This window comes from Stomoxys calcitrans, chromosome 5, assembly GCF_963082655.1.
Source record: "Stomoxys calcitrans chromosome 5, idStoCalc2.1, whole genome shotgun sequence".
NCBI lineage: Eukaryota > Metazoa > Arthropoda > Insecta > Diptera > Muscidae > Stomoxys > Stomoxys calcitrans.
Window position 1 is genome coordinate 103,847,055 of NC_081556.1, and position 19,550 is coordinate 103,866,604.

Genomic DNA, 19,550 nt, shown 5'->3' on the forward strand with positions numbered 1-19,550 from the left:
AGAGTAACAAGACCAATAGAGGCATTTTACCTGGAACAATCACTCAGGCTAAGATCGAAAGATTGAATCGGAGTTTTTTTTCAGACTATAACATATGGTCTTATTAACCGGTCAATGAAATGTGGAATGTTGAGTCCGATTAGCCACCTAGTACGTCCCGTAGTTGACCCCTACATCGGAAATACTAAAGAATCTCACCAATATCGAAAAATTGAAACAGAGTTTTTTCAGACTATAACATATGGCCTTATTAACCGGTCAATGAAATTGCAGAATGTTGGGGATTTTTTTTCAAAATTTTAAGGTTTCGATGTTTGCATTTCTAAAGGAATAATGTAGGCAAAAAATCAGTCCTGAATGATACAGGGTAGCTGAAATAATTTCTTATCAATTGAAACAATCACTATTTTTTGTGTGAAAATATTATTTATTAAAATGGCAGAAATTTATGAAAGTAATCTAAATTTCGGAATCCAATAACTTTTGCTCGATATGACCTGCTTTTGGCTCGACTATTGCTCTGAGTCGATCAAAAAACGAGTTGCAAGCTGCACGAATCAGAGATAGGTTTCTACCGGGTAAATACCCAACGCTTTTTTGGGTATTTATAATCGGATGAAAATGCTACTTTTATGGGCTCAATACTCTACATCGGAAGATCGATCTATTCTTTAAAAGAAAGTAAATGCATTTTTAATAAAACTTAGAATGAACTTTAATCAAATATACTTTTTTTACACTTTTTTTTCTAAAGAAAGCTATAAGTAACAGCTGATAACTGACAGAAGAAAGAATGCAATTACAGAGTCACAAGCTGTGAAAAATTTGTTAACGCCGGCTATATGAAAAACCCGCAATTACTTTTTGGGCAACCCAATATATGGCAGCTATATCCAAATATGGTCCGATCTGGACGATGTTCGCCAAAAATGTGTAAATGTCTATCAACACGCACCGTTTCAAATTTCAAATCGGATGAAAAATGCTCCCTTTATGGACTCAACACTCTATATCGGGAGATCGTTCTATATAGCAGCTATATCCAAATATGATCAGATATGGACGGTATTAAACAAAAGTGTTAAGAGGGGTACCACAACTAGCTGTGCCAAATTTAATCGAAATAGGATAAAAAATGCTCCTTTTATTGGCTCATTACACTATATCGGGAGATCGGTCTATATGGCAGCTATATCCAAATATGGTCCGATCTAGACCAAATTTGACAGGAATGGACAAGGATCTACCAGAATACACTGTGCCAAATTTCATCGAATTCGAGTAATAAATGGATCTTTTATGGCCTCAATACCATATATCGGGAGATCGGGTGGTCGACCTATAGGGCAGCTATATCCAAATATAGTGCGATCTGAACCACACTTCACAGAAATGGATAGGAGTCTACCAGAACTCACTGTGCCCAATATCGGATTTGAAATGACCAATTTATTGCCTCAAGGCTTTAAGTCTGGAGATCAGTCTATACAGGGGCTATATAAAACTAAAATCTGATTTTATGAGATCAGAAGATCAGGTTTATATACAAAGAATACGAAATCATTAACAATTGTTTGCAAAATGTTTTTATACCCAAGATATCTGCAAAATTACAAATTCCCGGGTATTTACCCAATTTACCTGCGTAAATTCCCATCGCCCATCTCTACCCATTCTCATTGGGATGGAGGGTGTGCTAATCAGAGAACTGCAAGCGCTGGGGATTTTTTTTTGATTTGCTTTATACTCATAAAAATGCGGTGTTAGTAAGTATCGCCACCGCAATTGATGCGGTGTTATGGTCACAACTCTGATATGAGTGTGCTTCGTGTACCACCGCTCTTAACATCGTCTTTGCCTATGGCGGTGTTATGAGTGAATGTAAGACGAAAATGGGAACACCACATCAAAATAGTATACGAGTATTGACTCAAATCATAATTTCGGTATTTCTTTGACAACGATGAGAAAGCCCATTTATTTTAAAAATAATTTTTTTTATACCCACCACCTTAGAATGGTGAGGTACACTTATCTAGTCATTTCGTTTGTAACACCTCGAAAAATTGATCTAAGACCCCATATATATTCTTGGTCGTCTCGACATTCTGAGTCGATCTAGCCATGTCCCTCCGATAGCGGTCGAACGCGTAAAGCTAGCCGCTTGAAATTTTGCACATATGCTTACTTTTGATGTAGGTCGTGGGGGATTGCAAATGAGCCACATCGGTTCAGATTTGGATATAACACCCATATAAACCATTCTCTCAATTTGACTTCTTCAACCCCTGGAAGCCGCAGTTTTTGTCCGATTTGTATGAAATTTGGCGCATAGTGTTCCGTAATGGCTTCCAACGACTGTGCTAAGTACCGTCCAAATCGGTCTATAACCGGATATAGCCCCATATAAATCCATGTCCTGATTTGACTTCTTGAGACTCGGGAAACCACAATTTTTGTCGCATTTGGCTAAAATTTTGCAGATAGTGTTCTGTTATGACTTCGAACTATTGGGTTGCCCAAAAAGTAATTTCGGATTTTTCATATAGTCGGCGTTGACAAATTTTTTCACAGCTTGTGACGCTGTAATTGCATTCTTTCTTCTGTCAGTTATCAGCTGTTACTTTTAGCCTGCTTTAGAAAAAAAGTGTAAAAAAAGTATATTTGATTAAAGTTCATTCTAAGTCTTATTAAAAATGCATTTACTTTCTTTTAAAAATTCCGCAATTACTTTTTGGGCAACCAATACTTGCCTAGTTCGAAGTCATAACAGAACTGCCCATATAAACCGATCTTTCGATTTGATTTCTTAAGCCCCTGAAAGGCGCAATTTTTCTCCGATTTGGATGAAATTTTGCAGATAGTGTTCTGTTATGACTTCCAACAACTGTGCTAAGTGGTTGAAAGCTCCTCAAAGCTTCCTTTACAAAAAAGGCGGTAATGATGAGCCCTAATTGAAAGTCTTTGATTGAACATGAGCTTAATATTTAAGGACGCTCCTATTTGTATGGCTTATCTATTTCCTTAACCTGGTATGGTACAATGCTATCCTTTTCCCGAAAATCAATTTCCTTCCCTTCAACTATTTTTTTTATCTGCCGTATTTTTTTATCTGCCTCCACCATAGAATGGGGGTATATTAATTTTGTCATTCTGTTTGTAACTCCTCGAAATATTGGTCTAAAACCCCATAAAGTATACATTCTGTCCGTCGGAGTCAAGCTAGCCGCTTGAAATTTTGCAAAAGTACTTCTAATTAGTGCAAGTCGGTTGGGATTTAATGGTCCATGGTTTGATATAGATACTATATTAACCGATTTTGGATCTTGAGGCACGAGTGGGCGCAATTCTTATCCGATTTGGCTGAAATTTACCATGAGGTGTTTTGTTATGATTTCCAACAACTTTGTTAAGTATGATTTAAATCGGTCCATAACGTGATATATCTGTCATATACACCGATCTGGGATTTTGACTTCTTGAGCCTCTAGAGGGCGCAATTCACATCCGATTTGGCTGAATATTTGTACAACTGCTTCTCTCATGATATTTCGCATACGTGTCCAATATGGTCTGAATCGATCTATAGCTTCCATTCCATTCTGCTTCCATTTAAACCGGTCTCCCGATTCTGCTTCTTGAGCCCCTACAAGGAGCAATTCTGACTTCCAACAACTTTGCTAAGTATGGTTGAAATCTGTTCATAACCTGATATAGCTGTCATATAAACCGATCTGGGGCAATTCCTAACCGATTTGGCTGAAACGTATTTCGCTATGACTTCCAACAACTCTGTTAGGTATGATTGAAATCGGTCTATAACCTAATATGGCCGTCATATAAACCGATCTGGGGTCATAATGTCTTGAGCCTCTAGAGGGCGCAATTCCTACCCGATTTGACTGAAATTTTGCACAACGTGTATCGATATGACTTCCAACAACTGTGTTAGGTATGGTTCAAATCGGTCTATAGCCTAATATAGCTGTCATATAAACCGATCTGGGGTCAAAATTTCTTGAGCCTCTAGAGGGCGAAATTCCTATTCTATTTGGCTCAAATTTTGCGTGACGTGTTTCGTTATGACTTCCAACAACTGTGTTAAGTATGATTGAAATCGGTCTATATCCTGATATAGCTGTCATAAAAACCGATCTTAAATTTGGACTTCTTGAGTCTCTACAGGGCGCGATTCCTATCCAATTTGGCTGAAATTTATTTGGCTGTTTCCTTATGACTTCCAACAACCGTACTACGTATGGTTCAAATCGGCCAATGTTTTGATATTGCTGCCATATAAACCGATCTTGAATCTTGACTTCTTTAGCCTCTAGAGGGCGCAATTCTTATCCGATTTGGTTGAAATTTTGCATGAGGTGTTTTGTTATGACTTCCAATAGCAGTGCTTACCATCACGCAAATATTTACATAACCTCATATAGCTGTCATTTCGGATCTTGATTTCTTAAACCTCTAGAGGGCGGAATTCTCATCTGATTTGGCAGAAATTTTGTACAACGGCTTCTCCCGTGACCTTCAACATACGTGTCCAATATGATCTGAATCGATCTATAGCCTGATTCAGCATCCATATAAACCGGTCTCCTTATTTTGTTTCTTGAGCCCCTACAAAGGGCAATTCTTATCCGAATGGAGTGAATTATTACAAAATGGCTTCTACTATGGTCTTCAAGAATCAATTCATTTATGGTCCGAATCGGACTATAACTTGATATAGCTCCAATAGCATATCCGCGCAAAGATCTCGACAAATGCGATCCATAGTGGAGGGTATATAAGATTCGGCCCGGCCGAACTTAGCATGCTTATTATTACTCTACTTCCCATACAATCTTCTCATGCTCTTGTGGTATCACATAACTAAACTCAGAGGTATGCTTAAAAAGAACAACTCTCACTATAGCCAATTTATAGCAGTTAATTTTCGTAGACTTTTTAACAGTTTGAAAAAGTTTTCAACAGGTGCAAATGCATCGTGCTTGTTGCGTTGTAAAAGAGCGACATCATCAAATATGGCAAATTAAAATAAATCTTACAGAAATTCTCCAATTTTTTTTTCTCCAAAAAATGTTCGATTAGACGCAGCTAATTTGTTCTATTGTCCCTTTGATAATTTACATTAATTCTTTAAACCTTTGCAAGCAATGTTTTCTTAACATTGAAGAAACACTTTTGGCACAGTCTACACCTCCTTTTTAAAGAGCTTCAAGACACTCCAGCGTTATGGAATTTGTTGAATTTAACACCTAGATAAAAAAGGTGTATTCACACATACTTTCTAATCTGCTACACATGGCTACATCTTAGCGACCATATGCATCCATATTCTCGAGGCGTTGCTGTAAGCATCGTTAAATGATAATATTTGTTATAATTAATTAATATTTAGCACTTTCATAAAATCCTTCGATGCTACCGTTTGTTTTGTGCCATGGCAGGCTAAAGTGTAACTTTGCACCACAATATTATCCTTATTTCAACCGGATACGCTAGAATAGGGAAAACCCCGCGTCGTGTGTTTATGTGTCTGCTTATATGAGACTACTACTTTTCAATGGAAATATGAAATTATTATGTCGTTTATTGCATAACGCGAGTATGGAAGTATGGGCGAATGTTTGCAGTGCAAATGACTTCCGCATTGAAACTAATGGAGCCATAATACAAACCACAAATTATTTTCTATTATCCTAAGGCAAGCGGTAGCTCCTACTATCTAACTTTTCCGCTCACTCTTTAAGTTTTTTTGGCAGCCTACATGGTTTTTTTTTGGGTGTTTGGTTGTATCCTTTAATGAACACCTATTGTGGATGTGCACACATTTCGTTATTTGAGCGTCTGTGCCTCTATGTATGAAGTTGAGTGTCATTGATGGTAGAGTAGTTCAATATGATTCCTCAAGGGCACATTCAAATAAATTCGGTGCATTTTTGATTTTTATACCCTCCACCATAGCATGGAGGTATACTAATTTTGTCATTCTGTTTGTAACATCTCGAAATATGCGTCTGAGACCCCATAAAGTATATATTGGGTTGCCCAAAAAGTAATTGCGGATTTTTCATATAGTCGGCGTTGACAAATTTTTTCACAGCTTGTGACTCTGTAATTGCATTCTTTCTTCTGTCAGTTATCAGCTGTCACTTTTAGCTTGCTTTAGAAAAAAAAAGTGTAAAAAAAGTATATTTGATTAAAGTTCATTTTAAGTTTTATTAAAAATGCATTTACTTTCTTTGAAAAAACCCGCAATTACTTTTTGGGCAACCCAATATATTCTTGATCGTCATGTCATTTTAAGTCGATCTAGCCATGTCCGTCCGTTCGTCTGTCTGTCGAAAGCACGCTAACTTTCGATGGAATACAGCTAGCCGCTTGAAATTTTGCACGAATACTTTTAATTAGTTTAGGTCGGTTGGGATATGTAAATGGGCCAAATCGGTCTATGTTTTGATATAGCTGCCATATAAACCGATCTTGGGTCTTGACTTCTTGAGCCTCTAGAGGGCGCAATTCTCGTCCGATTTAACTGAAATTTTGCACGTGGTGTTTTCGTATCACTTCTAATAACTGTGTTAAGTATAATTCAAATAAGTTCATAATCTGGTATAGCTGCCATATAAACCGATCTTGGGTCTTGACTTCTTGAGTCAATAGAGTTGCAATTCTCATCTGTCCGTCCGTCCGTCTGTCTGTCGAAAGCACGCTAACTTTCGAAGGAGTAAAGCTAGCCGCTTGAAATTTTGCACAAATAATTTTTATTAGTACAGGTCGGTTGGGATTGGGTCCATGTTTTGATACAGCTGCCATATAAACCGATCATGGGTCTTGACTTCTTGAGCCAATAGAGTTGCAATTCTCATCTGTCCGTCCGTCCGTCTGTCTGTCAAAAGCACGCTAACTTTCGAAGGAGTAAAGCTAGCCGCTTGAAATTTTGCACAAATAATTTTTATTAGTATAGGTCGGTTGGGATTGGGTCCATGTTTTGATACAGCTGCCATATAAACCGATCATGGGTCTTGATTTCTTGAGCCTCTAGAGGGCGCAATTCTCGTCCGATTTGACTAAAATTTTGCACGTGGTGTTTTCACTTCCAATAACTGTGCTAAGTATAATTTAAATCGGTTCATAATCAGGTATAGCTGTCATATAACCCGATCTTGGATCTTGACTTCTTGAGCCAATAGAGCTCGCAATTCTCATCTGTCCGTCCGTCCGTCTGTCTGTCGAAAGCACGCAAACTTTCGAAGGGATAAAGCTAGCCGCTTTAAATTTTGCACAAATAGTTTTTATTAGTGAAGGTCGATTGGGATTGGGTCCATGTATTGATATAGCTGCCATATAAACCGATCTTGGGTCTTGACTTCTTGAGCCTGTAGACGGCGCAATTCTCATCCGATTGAGATGAAATTTTGCACGACGTGTTTTGTTATGATATCTAATAACTGTGCCAAGTATGGCTCAAATCGGTCCATAACCTGATATAGCTGTCATATAAACCGATCTTGGGTCTTGACTTCTTGAGCTTATAGAGGGTGCAATTCCTATCCGATTTGGCTGAATTTTTGCAAAACGTATTTTATTCTTACTTTCAACAACTGTGTCAAAAAAGGTCCAAATCGGCTGACAACCTGATATTGCTGCCATATAAACCGAAGTGGGATCTTGACTTCTTGAGTCTCTAGAGGTCGCAATTATTATCCGATTTGCCTGAAATTTTGTACGACGGATTCTCTCATGACTATCAACACATGGGTGTTATTATGGTCTGAATCTGTTTATAGCCCGATACAGCTCCCATATAAATCGATCTCTATTTTACTTCTTGAGCCCCCAAAGGGCGCTATTCTTATTCGAATTGGCTGACATTTCTTTTATTTTTTCTTAAATCCCTTTTTTGCCTAAGAAGAGATGCCGGGAAAAGATCTCGACAAATGCGATCCATGGTGAAGGGTATATAAGATTCGGCCCGGCCGAACTTAGCACGCTTTTACTTGTTGTTACTAACGTAGCCATGATTGCATTAACTCATGGCTAAATCATAACAGGCTGAAAACTATAATGGAGATGATAAGAACAAAAGAGACGGTGGTTACTCCAGAACGTCTCAAATACTGGCGAGAACATGCGACACTCTGCATAGTGAGATGGTAAACATTACAGGTAAAAGCTCGTTAAATTCGGCCAGGCCGAATCTTATAAACCTCCCACCATGTTTCATATGGTACAAGTTTTTTATACCCTCCACATTAGGATTCTAATTTCGTCATTCTGTTTCTAACCACTCTAAATATTCGTCTGAGACCCCAAAAAGTATATAAATTCTTGATCGCCATGACATTTTATGTCGATCTAGCCATGTCTGTCTGTCCGCCTGTTCGTCCGTCTGTCGAAAGCACGCTAACTTTCGGAGGAGAAAAGCTAGCCGCTTGAAATTTTACGCAAATACTTCTTTTTAGTATAGATCAGTTGGGATTGTAAATGAGCCATATCGGTCCATGTTTTGATGTAGCTGCCATATAAACCGATCTTGGATTTTGACTTCTTGAGACACTAGAGGGCGCAATTGTTATCCGAATTGGCTGAAATTTTGTACGACCTGTTTCGCTATGACTTCCAACAACTGTGCTAAGTATGGTTGAAATCGGTCCATATCCTTATATAGCTGCCATATAAACCGTCTTGAATCTGGACTTCTTGAGCCACTAGAACGCGTAATTTTTATCTGATTTGGCTGAAATTTGCCATGACGTGTTTGGTTATTATTTCCAACAACTGTTCTATGTATGGTTGAAATCAGTCCATAACCTGATATAGCTGTCATATAAACCGATCTGGGGTCTTGAATTCTTGAGCCTCTAGAGAGCGCAATTCCTATCCGATTTAGCTGAAATTTTGCATGAAGTGTTTTGTCATGACTTCCAACAACTGTGCCAAATATGGTTCAAATAAGTCTATAACCTGATATAGCTACCATATAAACCGATCTGGGATCATGACTTCTTGAGCCTCTAGAGGTTGCAATTATAATCCGATTTGTCTGAAATTTTGTACGACGGCTCCTCTAATGGCCATCAACATACGTGAATCTGCTTATAACCTGATCCTCCGACATATAATTTAATTATGGTCCGAATCGGACCATAACTTGATATCGCTCTAATATCAGAGCAAATCTTTTCTTTTATTATAGAGATGCCGGGAAAAGAACTTGACAAATGCGATCCATGGTGGATTGTATAAAAGATTCGACCCAGCCGAACTTAGCACGCTTTAACGCGTTTAATAATTCTTTATACCCACCACCGAAGAATCGAGGTATATTGATTTTGTCATTTCGTTTGCAACGCATCAAAATATCCATTTCTGTCTCTACAAAGTATTGTCGTATAAAGGCCGTCGTAAAATCTAGAACGACCTAGACATGTCCATCCGTCTGTCTATTGAAATCACGCTTTCTTCATCCATTGGCAGTTTGAGTTCGAAGATGAGCTATATTGGACTTTATTCTGATATAGCCTCCATTTAGACATATCTCCCGATTTGAGTTCTTGGGCCCATTAAAGCACCATTAACCGATTTCGGTGAAATTTGGCTCAATGAGTTGTGTTAGGCAGAGGCCACCGTGGCGCAGAAGTTAGCATGTCCGCCCAAGAAGTCGAATATCTGGTTTCCAATGAAAAATAACCGATTTCACTGAAATTTGGTTCAATGAGTTGTCTTAGGCGGAGGCCACCGTGGCGCAGAGGTTAGCATGTCCGCCCATGACGCCGAACGCTTGGTTTCAAATTCCAGCGTAAATAAGTTATTTACTGCAGTTGTCAGACTAATAATGCTATATGGTGTTGTGGTCTGGTGGACGGAGCTTCAAAAGTCCACCTACTGCTCAATACTTAACCGGATCCAAAGGATGGCTTGTTTGTGCATCACAGCCGCACTGAGGACGACACCATCTGATGCACAAAATTTAATGCTACAAATAAAAGGTGTTTGATATTAGAACACGAATTTGATATCCACACCCAGGGCTATATCGTTTCAGATTTGAATATAATTACCATATAAAGGGCTCTTTCCACTACTTAAGCCCCTAAAAACGGAAATTTTAGCTGGCATTTTACGCGTAGTGTTCTGTTATCGATATCCAACAATCATGTCAAGTGTGGTACAATTCGGGGTATAACCTGATATAGCTCTCATAAAAACCGATCTTCGAATTTGACATCTTGAGCTTCTGGAAGCCGCGATTGTTAACCGATTGGTTGAAATTTTGCACATTGCTAATTTTGCCCATGAACATTCCACTAAGGAACAGGGGCAAACTTCTCACATATCAAAGAGTGCAATCCGATTCAAATTTAAGCTCAATGATAAGGCTGATTAATAGCTGAGTCCGAACGGCGTGCCGCAGTGCGACACCTCTTTGGAGAGAAGATTTACATGTTACAAATGTTGCCAGCATTAGGAGGGGAAAACCACCGCTGAAATTTTTTTCTTATCGTCTCGCCAGGATTCGAACCCAGGCGTTCAGCGTCATAGGCGGACATGCTAACCTTTGCACATAGTGTTTTTTATGATTTTCAACATCCAAGGTAAGCATTGTCCAAATAAGTCTATAACCTGATATAGCTCCCATATACACCGATATTCCGATAAGCCTTCTAAGGCCCCTATGAACTTAAATTTTTGCCTGATATGGTAGAAACTTGTTATGTAAAGTACACATGTGCTTGAACTGAGTTCATTTGTGGCAATTTTGAGCAGAATTCATATTCGTGCGCTGCCAAGATTCGGCCCGGTCGAACTAAGCACTTTTGTACCTGTTGCAGCATAAAGCCTAGGCCATGTTAAAGTTTATAGCTGGACAAATATTAACCTTTGGATAAGTCACGACCAATTGAGATCCACTGTTGCCTGCATTTGGATACGCATTGCCAGTTGGACAGCACAGTAAATTATATTGACAAAATTATATTGGCTCAAATAAAAATATTGACAAAATGTTGAAAAAATCACTTACTTACACACATCTTAAAAAAGACAATGATGTTGGCATAAATTATGATTTTTAAATTTTTATGACATTGTACAAAACAATTGCAACTACAGCGTATAGCCAAACTACACTTAAAAAAAATATCTAAGGAGGCGGTTAGCATTTTTTGTTATGCACTTGATTGTGACACCAAACCAAAAATAGGTAGTATATGGATGGACCCAGAACCATGTTTTAAAACAATATTGCCATGTCTTTCCGTAAGTCTGTCTGTCCATATATTTAGAATAATCCTCTCCACACAGATGGGAGATCTAGGACTCTATGAATTACTCACATTCTGGATCGCCATGACATTCTTACTCCATTCAACGTTGTCTGTCCATCAATTCGTCTTTCTGTCAAATGCATTTTAACAAACAAGCTTTGACATTCCGAATCTAAACAGTCCAAAGTTCTGTATTGCTCACGTATATACCGATCATCATTTTCGGAGATCTCAATTCTCATCCAATTTCCCACAAATATTGCATTTTGGATTCTGTTATAACTTTCAACATCCAAGCGAAGTGTAAAAACTAGACATCTGCTTTTCCGCGTGTTAACCCTTTTAATGACCCATTCGACACACATGCTTTGAAACATAAAAATGCCGCAAGAAATCAAAAGTCATAAAAAACTAACATCATAAATGTTAATGAAGTGGCAGAAAATATGCTGACATTTTTGCCAATTGGAAAATTGTTTAAGACATTTAAATTTACAAAGTACCAAAGTGGAATGAATCAAAGAAGTCAAAAAAGTTTTCAAAACATCTTCAAAAAAATCTGACACAGTAGCAAATGACAATGTTTTTTTTTTCTAATTTTGTAATTTGGTTTGTATGCGTTTCTTTAATTTATTAACCAAATAAACACTACTCATGCCCCCAAAAATTTTCTTTAATCATTGTTTTTTTAATTGTTTAACAGCAAGAATTCAACTTGAATTGATTTTAACACTGTGGCCCAAAAGCAAATGGACCTAACAAAGAAAAACAAGTAAATGCGTGCAAAGTTCGGCCGGACCGAATCTTATATATGGATCGCATTTGTCAAGTTCTATGTCCGGTACCTCTTTATAAGCAAAAACAAGTAAGAACGTTTTAAGTTCGGCCGGGCCGAATCTTGGGAACCCACCATCATGGATTCTGCTAAAATATGGGTGCTATATCTGGTTATATACCGATTTAACAGAACACTATGTACAAAATTTCAGCCAAATCAGATAAAAATCTCGGCTTGTAAGGGCTCAAGAAATCAAATAGGAAGATCGGTTTATATGGCAGCTATACCAGCTTATAGACCGATTTAGACCGTACTAGGCACATTTGTTGGAAGTCATAACAGAACACTATGTGCAAAATTTCAGCCAAATCGGACAAAAATTGCTGCTTGTAAGGTCTCAAGGAGTCAAACCGGGAAATCGGTCTATAGGCAGCTTTATCCAAATCTGTTGAAAGGCCTAACACAACCCACTGTCCCAAATTTTCGGCGAAATCGAACATTAAATGCGTCTTTTAAGGGACCAAAACCTTAAAACGAGAGATCGGTCTATATGACAGCGATATCCAAATCTGGACCAATCTAGGCCAAATTGCAGAAAGATGTCGGAGAGACTAACACTGCTCACTGTCCCAAAATTTCGGCGAAATCGGACAATAAACGCACCTTTTGTGGGCTCAAGACCTTAAATCGAGAGATCGGTCTATATGGGAGCTATATCCAAATCTGGACCGATCTGGGCCAAATTGCAGAAAGGAGTCAAGAACATCTCACTGTCCCAAATGTTGGGAAAATCGGACAATAAATGCGTCTTTAATGGGACGAAAACTTAAATCGATAGATCGGTCTATATGGCAGATATATCAAGATGTGGAGTGGCCTAGCACAACTCACAGTCCCAAATTTCAGCAAAATCAGATAAAAATTGTGGCTTTTATGGGCCTAAGACCCTAAATCGGCGGATCGGTCTATATGGGGTCTATATCAAGATATAGTCCTATATAGCTTAATTTCGAACTTAACCTGCTTTTGGACAAAAAAGAAGAATCTGTGCAAAGTTTCAGCTCAATATTTCTATTTTTAAAGACTGTAGCGTGATTTCAACAGACAGATGGACAAGCCTAGAGCGTGTTAGATTTTTACGACGATCAAAAATATATATACCTTATGGGGTCTTAGACGCTTATTTCGAGGTCTTACAAACGTAATGACCCCATCCTATGGTGGAGGGTATAAAAAGAGTTGTTATGCTATTCGAGCTATATCAGATTCTAGACCGCTTCGAATCACTTGGTTCGGATGTTGGATACCATAGTAGAAGTCATTGTGCAAAATTTCCGCCAAATCGGTTAAGAATTGGCCCTATAGGGACTCAAGTTAAATCGGGAGACGGGTTTATATGAAAGCTATATCAGGTTATGGACCGATTCATACCATATTTGATAGGTATATTGAAGGCTATAGGAAGTCGTTGTACAAAATTTAGACAAATCGTATAAGAATTACGCCCTCTAGAGGCTCAAGAAGTATAATCAAAACAAATTCGGATAAGAAATTTATACTCATTTCATTGATCGAAAGAATTTGTCAATGATTGCGAGTCAAAGAAATAATGATTCATAGATGATTCTCAATGACTTCTACTATGATTTCCATCATCCAAACCAAGTATGGCCCAAATCGGTCCATAATCTGATAAAGCTCCAATAGCATAGCACTTCTTTACTAGAGATACGAACTCGACAAATGCTATCCATGGTAGAGCGTATATAAGATCCGGCCCGGCCGAATTTAGCACGCTTTTACTTTTTATTGCCACCACTATAGGATGGGGGTATACTAACCTAGTCAATCCGTTTGTAACATCTCGAAATATTGATCTAGGACCCCTTAAAGTATATATATTCTTGATCGTCTCGAAATTCTGTTTACAACTAGCCATGTCCGTCCGTTCGTCTATCGAAGTCACGATAGCGGTCGAACGCGTAGAGCAAGGCGCTTGAAATTATGCAAAGCTACTTTATATTGATGTATGTTATTAGGGATTGCATATGGGTCATATCGGTTCAGATTTGAATATAGCTCCCATATAAACCGATCTCCCGATTTGATTTCTTGAGCCCATGGAAGCTACAATTTTTCTCTCATTTGGCTGAAATTTTGCACATAGTGTTCTGTTATGACTTTCAACAATTGTACCAAGTACGGTCCAAATCGGTCAAGGACTTGATATAGCTGCCATATAAACCGATCTCCCAATTTCATTTCTTGAGCCCATGGAAACTACAATTTTTGTCCCATTTGGCTAAAATTTTGCACATAGTGTTCTGTTATGACTTTCAAAATTTGTGCCAAGTACGGTTCAAATCGGTCAAGAACAAGATATAGCTCCCATATAAATGGATCTCCCGATTGGACTTTTTTAGCCCTTACAAGCAGCAATTTTCATCCGATTTGGCTATAATTTTGCACATAGTGTTCTGTTTGAAACTTCCAACAACTGTGCTAAGTACTGTCCAAATTGGTCAAGAACCTGATATGGTTCCCATATAAACCGATCTCCCGATTTGACTTCTTGAGCCCCTGGAAGCCTCAATTTTCATCCGATTTGGCTGAAATTTTGCACATAGTGTTCTGTTTGAAACTTCCAACAACTGTGCCAAGTACAGCCCAAATCGGTCAAGGACCTGATATAGCTCCCATATAAACCAATCTCCCGATTTGTTTTATTGAGCCCTTACAAGCCGCGATTTTTATCCGATTTGGCAGAAATTTTACATATAGTGTTCTGTTATGACTCTCAACAAATGCGCCAAGTACGGTCCAATTCGGTATATAACTAGATATAGCTCCAATATTTTAGCAGAATCCATAATGGTGGGTTCCCAAGACTCGGCCCGGCCGAACTTAGCACGCTTTTACTTGTCGTTTCTTAAGTGAACCACATGTTGGATGTGGAGGTGATGTTGAATAAGCAACCTATTGTTGCATTTTCAGTTCTCCCAAAAATTTACCATGTCCCTATTCTTACAACCTTTTATCTAATCCTCTTCACATTTAATTTTTCCTTGTAGAATTCAACGCCATGACATCGATTCTCATACTTCTATTGGCTATACAATTTTGCCACATAACTACACTGGCTAATCCTGTGGAGACAATACCACCATATGACGACAATCCTTTACACACCGACTTCTCAGCAAATGCTTTCAGTGAATTTTCAAATGTAGAAGAAAACAACTCCAATGATGGAGATGACATTGCAGCCCTTATTAACGGGGCTCAAGACAATGATGACAATACACCTATGATACAGTCTACAGAGGATGAAACAGAATTGCAATTCCCTAGACCCATACAATGGGTTGGTGTGAATAATTTGCGAAATGCGGTTATTTTGAGGTTTACCAATCCCAATACCAACAAATATAACAAGCCGGATCCAGAGGAAATCAAGAGATTAAGATCGTTACAGGAGAACGCCATGCGCTGGGGCAAAAGATCGTACGAAAATTATCCTATATCCAGAAATGGTTATGGCGATAAGAATTCTTTGGCACGTATGGACTTTCATAGCCATCAAGTGGTGCGAGATTCCAGAGGTGATAATTTCATGCGTTTTGGTCGTTCGGTTGGCGGCAGCAATGGTGGTGATGATAATTTTATGCGCTTTGGTCGTTCAACTGATGGAGGAAACGGCAATGACTTTATGCGTTTCGGGCGAGCTGGACATCAGGACTTTATGCGTTTTGGACGAGGCGGGAGTCAGGATAATTTTATGCGATTTGGCCGAGCTGCACCCGGGCAAGACTTTATGCGATTTGGTAGAGCTGCAGCGGGACAAGATTTCATGAGATTTGGTAGAGCAGCAGCGGGACAAGATTTCATGAGATTCGGCCGAGCAGCACCGGGACAAGATTTCATGAGATTTGGCAGAGCAACAGCAGGACAAGATTTTATGAGGTTTGGCCGAGCCCCCTCTGCCCAGGACTTTATGCGTTTCGGTCGTTCTCCCTCACCTCAAGACTTCATGCGCTTTGGCCGAGCTTCCGCAGGTCAAGATTTTATGAGATTCGGCCGAACCCCCTCAGCCCAAGATTTTATGAGATTCGGCCGAGGTTCCTCTGCGCAGGATTTTATGCGTTTCGGTCGTAGTTCTGCGCAAGATAATCAGAAAAATAATTTTGTTCGCTACAGTAGACCCGATAACTTTATGCGCTTTGGCCGAACACCTGCCCAGCATTCTGATTTCATGCGTTTTGGTAAAAGTGGCCAGAAAACAGAAAATAAAACCTCCAGTCAGCAGATGGGTAAAAGTGAATTGAAGCAGGCGGTTAAACTGATACACGAAGCCAACAAAAATGCCGATAATGAAAATCCTGTCGATAAAGCCATCAAAGTGTTATTCGATAAACACGAACAACAGCACGATCAACATCTCGATAACGATGATGAGCCCTCGGCCGACTCTACACAACACGAGGAGCCTTCAGACGAACAAAACGCAGAGTTGGATTATTTTTTTAAAATGTCAAATTAATAGGATCTTGAAACAACGGGCTAACGTCAATGGATTTTAAATGGCAAAAAAGAAACCAGGACTAGGGAATCTATGTAAATAGTAAAGCATATTTTATATACTAATATTCATATACAACACACAATACTTAAGAGACATAAAGTAGTGAACTTCATATTAAGTTTTTAGAGCAAACTTTATACAGTATTACCGTAATGTAGATGACAAATCCCAAAATGAGTGAATTTTTTTCAACAGGGCTGGATAGAAAAATTCACTTTTATGTAACAAAAACTATTGAAAACAAAAACTAGTTTTAACAGACATGTTTAACATTGTATTCTTCATATGATTAACCAGAAAAGAAAAACCAAAGATATTTATTGAAAGTTTGAAGAAGAAGAAAAAAACGAAAATGAATAATAAAAACACAATTTAAGTTGATATTTTCAAAGGCAAACATATGTTGCATTTTCTTTTCTAACATGGATGGTTCTAAACTAGACGACCCGGTGGGCTTTGGGGTGTACTCCGAAGAACCAGGAATGGTCATATCGAGAAGGTTACCCGACCATTGTGTAGTGTGTATTAAGCGGATATGCTTGCAGAAAAACAGTGGTGGAATGGCTCATAAAGACGATTCTTAGACAGTCAGGCAGCCTTTAAATCTCGGAGAAACATACTTCTGAATTAAAAAAATGATCAGTAGGCCACCAAAGTCGGCTATCCACCGCTGGTCGTTACCTAGGGGAGAATGTCATGAAACGTGATACGCATTGAAGTCTCCTAGAGCCAGACAGTAGGCCACTAATGTCGGCCCTAAAGGCTTGACTTGAGTCCCAAAAATCAACCGGCGGTATTTATACGTTGTATAGCTCTATCTCGGCAGTATCGGACTAGGCTGCTATCCCCATACACTCCAAAGAGGAGTCACAATAGCCAGGCGCAGGTGAAATTGGTCTATACTACACGGAATGGTGTATCACGAAGCCCAATCCCCCACCTCCATCCATACGTAGCGTATTGTATCCGTGACAACTCTGTAGACTTCAGCTGTTGGTCAGCTTTGTCTCCTGTATCGCTGCAACGAAAATAACCTTCCGACTCATAAAATCTACTATCTCGTCGATCTTGCCTCGGAGACCATTGCAATACAATTGCAAGAATGATAAACTTCCCGGTAACATTGGGGCTGGGGTGCTGCTGTTGTATATATTGCCGCACGGTACAATTCGAAGGGATCACATAGAACGAAGACGCTTGTGACCTACTGATGTCTATATTCACACAGCACCTTTCAACATATACAGTGCAACTATACTTCCGTAAGGCCAGAGCAAGATCAGAAATGTACCCACTCCATGCACCGTTTTCACCTCACCGACCAATGATGGAGGCGGTTTTAACAAACCGAACAGTACCAGGGTCCGGGGCTCTTTTCAATCCCGGCACGAAACAGAATCATACGTATAAGGTAGTCCGAAATGTGCCTCTTCCGTGACAAAAAAAAAAGAAGGAACACATACACTGAGGTTGCAGCCTTTGTCGATGAAAGACTCCATCGGGTTAACCCGGTACGTACAACCGGTTGCCATGATTGTGAATCAGATGTTGTCGTCCTCAGTGGAGGAGTTTTTCAACGGTAAGGGCTGCCGTCTCAATGTATAACAAAGTGCTACAACAACAATAATAACTATAACCAGTGCATAAAACACGGTTTAAACCCTCAACTTTTGCGAATGGTTCTCTTGCAGGTGAAAAGGACAAGAATTTCCTTTCTTGCCCTTTCCAAAATGTTGTATTTTAAGTTCAATTTCTTGTCCTGCAAAACGCCCAGGTGTTTTGAGCATTCATTGGTACATTCTCATTTTCATTCATTCATTCATGGTACATTCTCTACTCACATGGAGTCAGGGATCGGTCCTTAGGGATATTTAAAGGCGCCAATAACTTGCCTTGTCATATCAAGCATAATAGGCACTCAGTATTTAGCCAAGAGACGGTGCCGTCCGGCATCTCACTAAGGCTCTCGCTAATTGTCCGCGACTGCAATAGCAGCTACTCCGTACGCAGCATTCCACTATTCACAACCTGTGGACGAGCCCGATAATTTGTAGATGAGCTTGTAGTGATGATAATGAACATCACTCAAATGGGAGCTCACAGTTCCAACCAGTGTGTTGCTCATTGTCATCTCGTGCTGGGAGAGATTTTTGTCCCGTTTGTGAACATTCATATGGCCAGTCAATCGTACTCGATTTACTAACAAATCACTCTGGCGGCATCACACCCCTGTTGCAAAGTTTCCTGATCTGAATATTTAACCTGGGTGCTAGCGTAATAAAGATAAATACACGAAATACTATTATACGACACTGCCGGTTGTACATACCGAATTGACCGGGTGGAGTCCTTTATCGGGCAGCCGCTTCAGTGTATAACTTGCTGCTACAACAACAATGCCGTAGCTGTGGAGACTTCATTTTGTATTACTAAAATCTTTAAAGATTTGTTTTTATTGTCAAATAAAGTTAATAGTTAAAGTTTAATAGCTTTTAATCAATTAACTGATTTTTAATGCAACAGCTATGAGATTTAAATGTCACAATTTGTAAGTAGCGCCCTCTAGCAGGGGCTAGTAGCAACACTGACTGAATGCAACAGTTGGTCGCTTTGTTATTTACTTTGGGGTGTAGAAACCAAAGAGGGTTAGAAGAAGAAGACAAAGAAGAAAAAGAAGACAAAGCAGAAACTCTCTCTTCTTCTTCTAACCCTCTTTGAGCACCAACAGCTGGTTTGTGTTTCCATTCTCATTTGAAAACGTGTCGGCAGAAGTTAAAAAAAAACAAAACATTTTGAGTGTAAGAGAATCAGAGAACATTATTTTGTGTAAAAGTTGCTAATTTCTTGCGATTATGTGAGCATACAAAAAACATAAAAGTGTAATATGTATAATTAACTGAATAATGTA

General features: G+C 39.1%; 1 protein-coding gene across 1 annotated transcript in view; it reads left to right on the forward strand.

The window, feature by feature from the left end:
• Positions 1–17,024, forward strand: part of LOC106080782 (FMRFamide neuropeptides) — a 38,711-nt gene extending 21,687 nt beyond the window's left edge. The window contains exon 2 of the mRNA XM_013242317.2: positions 15,132–17,024. Within this exon, the coding sequence (XP_013097771.2) occupies positions 15,143–16,600 (1,458 nt within the window). The 5' untranslated portion in view covers positions 15,132–15,142 and the 3' untranslated portion in view covers positions 16,601–17,024. The remainder of the gene's footprint in view (positions 1–15,131) is intronic.
• The last annotated feature ends 2,526 nt before the right edge of the window (positions 17,025–19,550 follow it).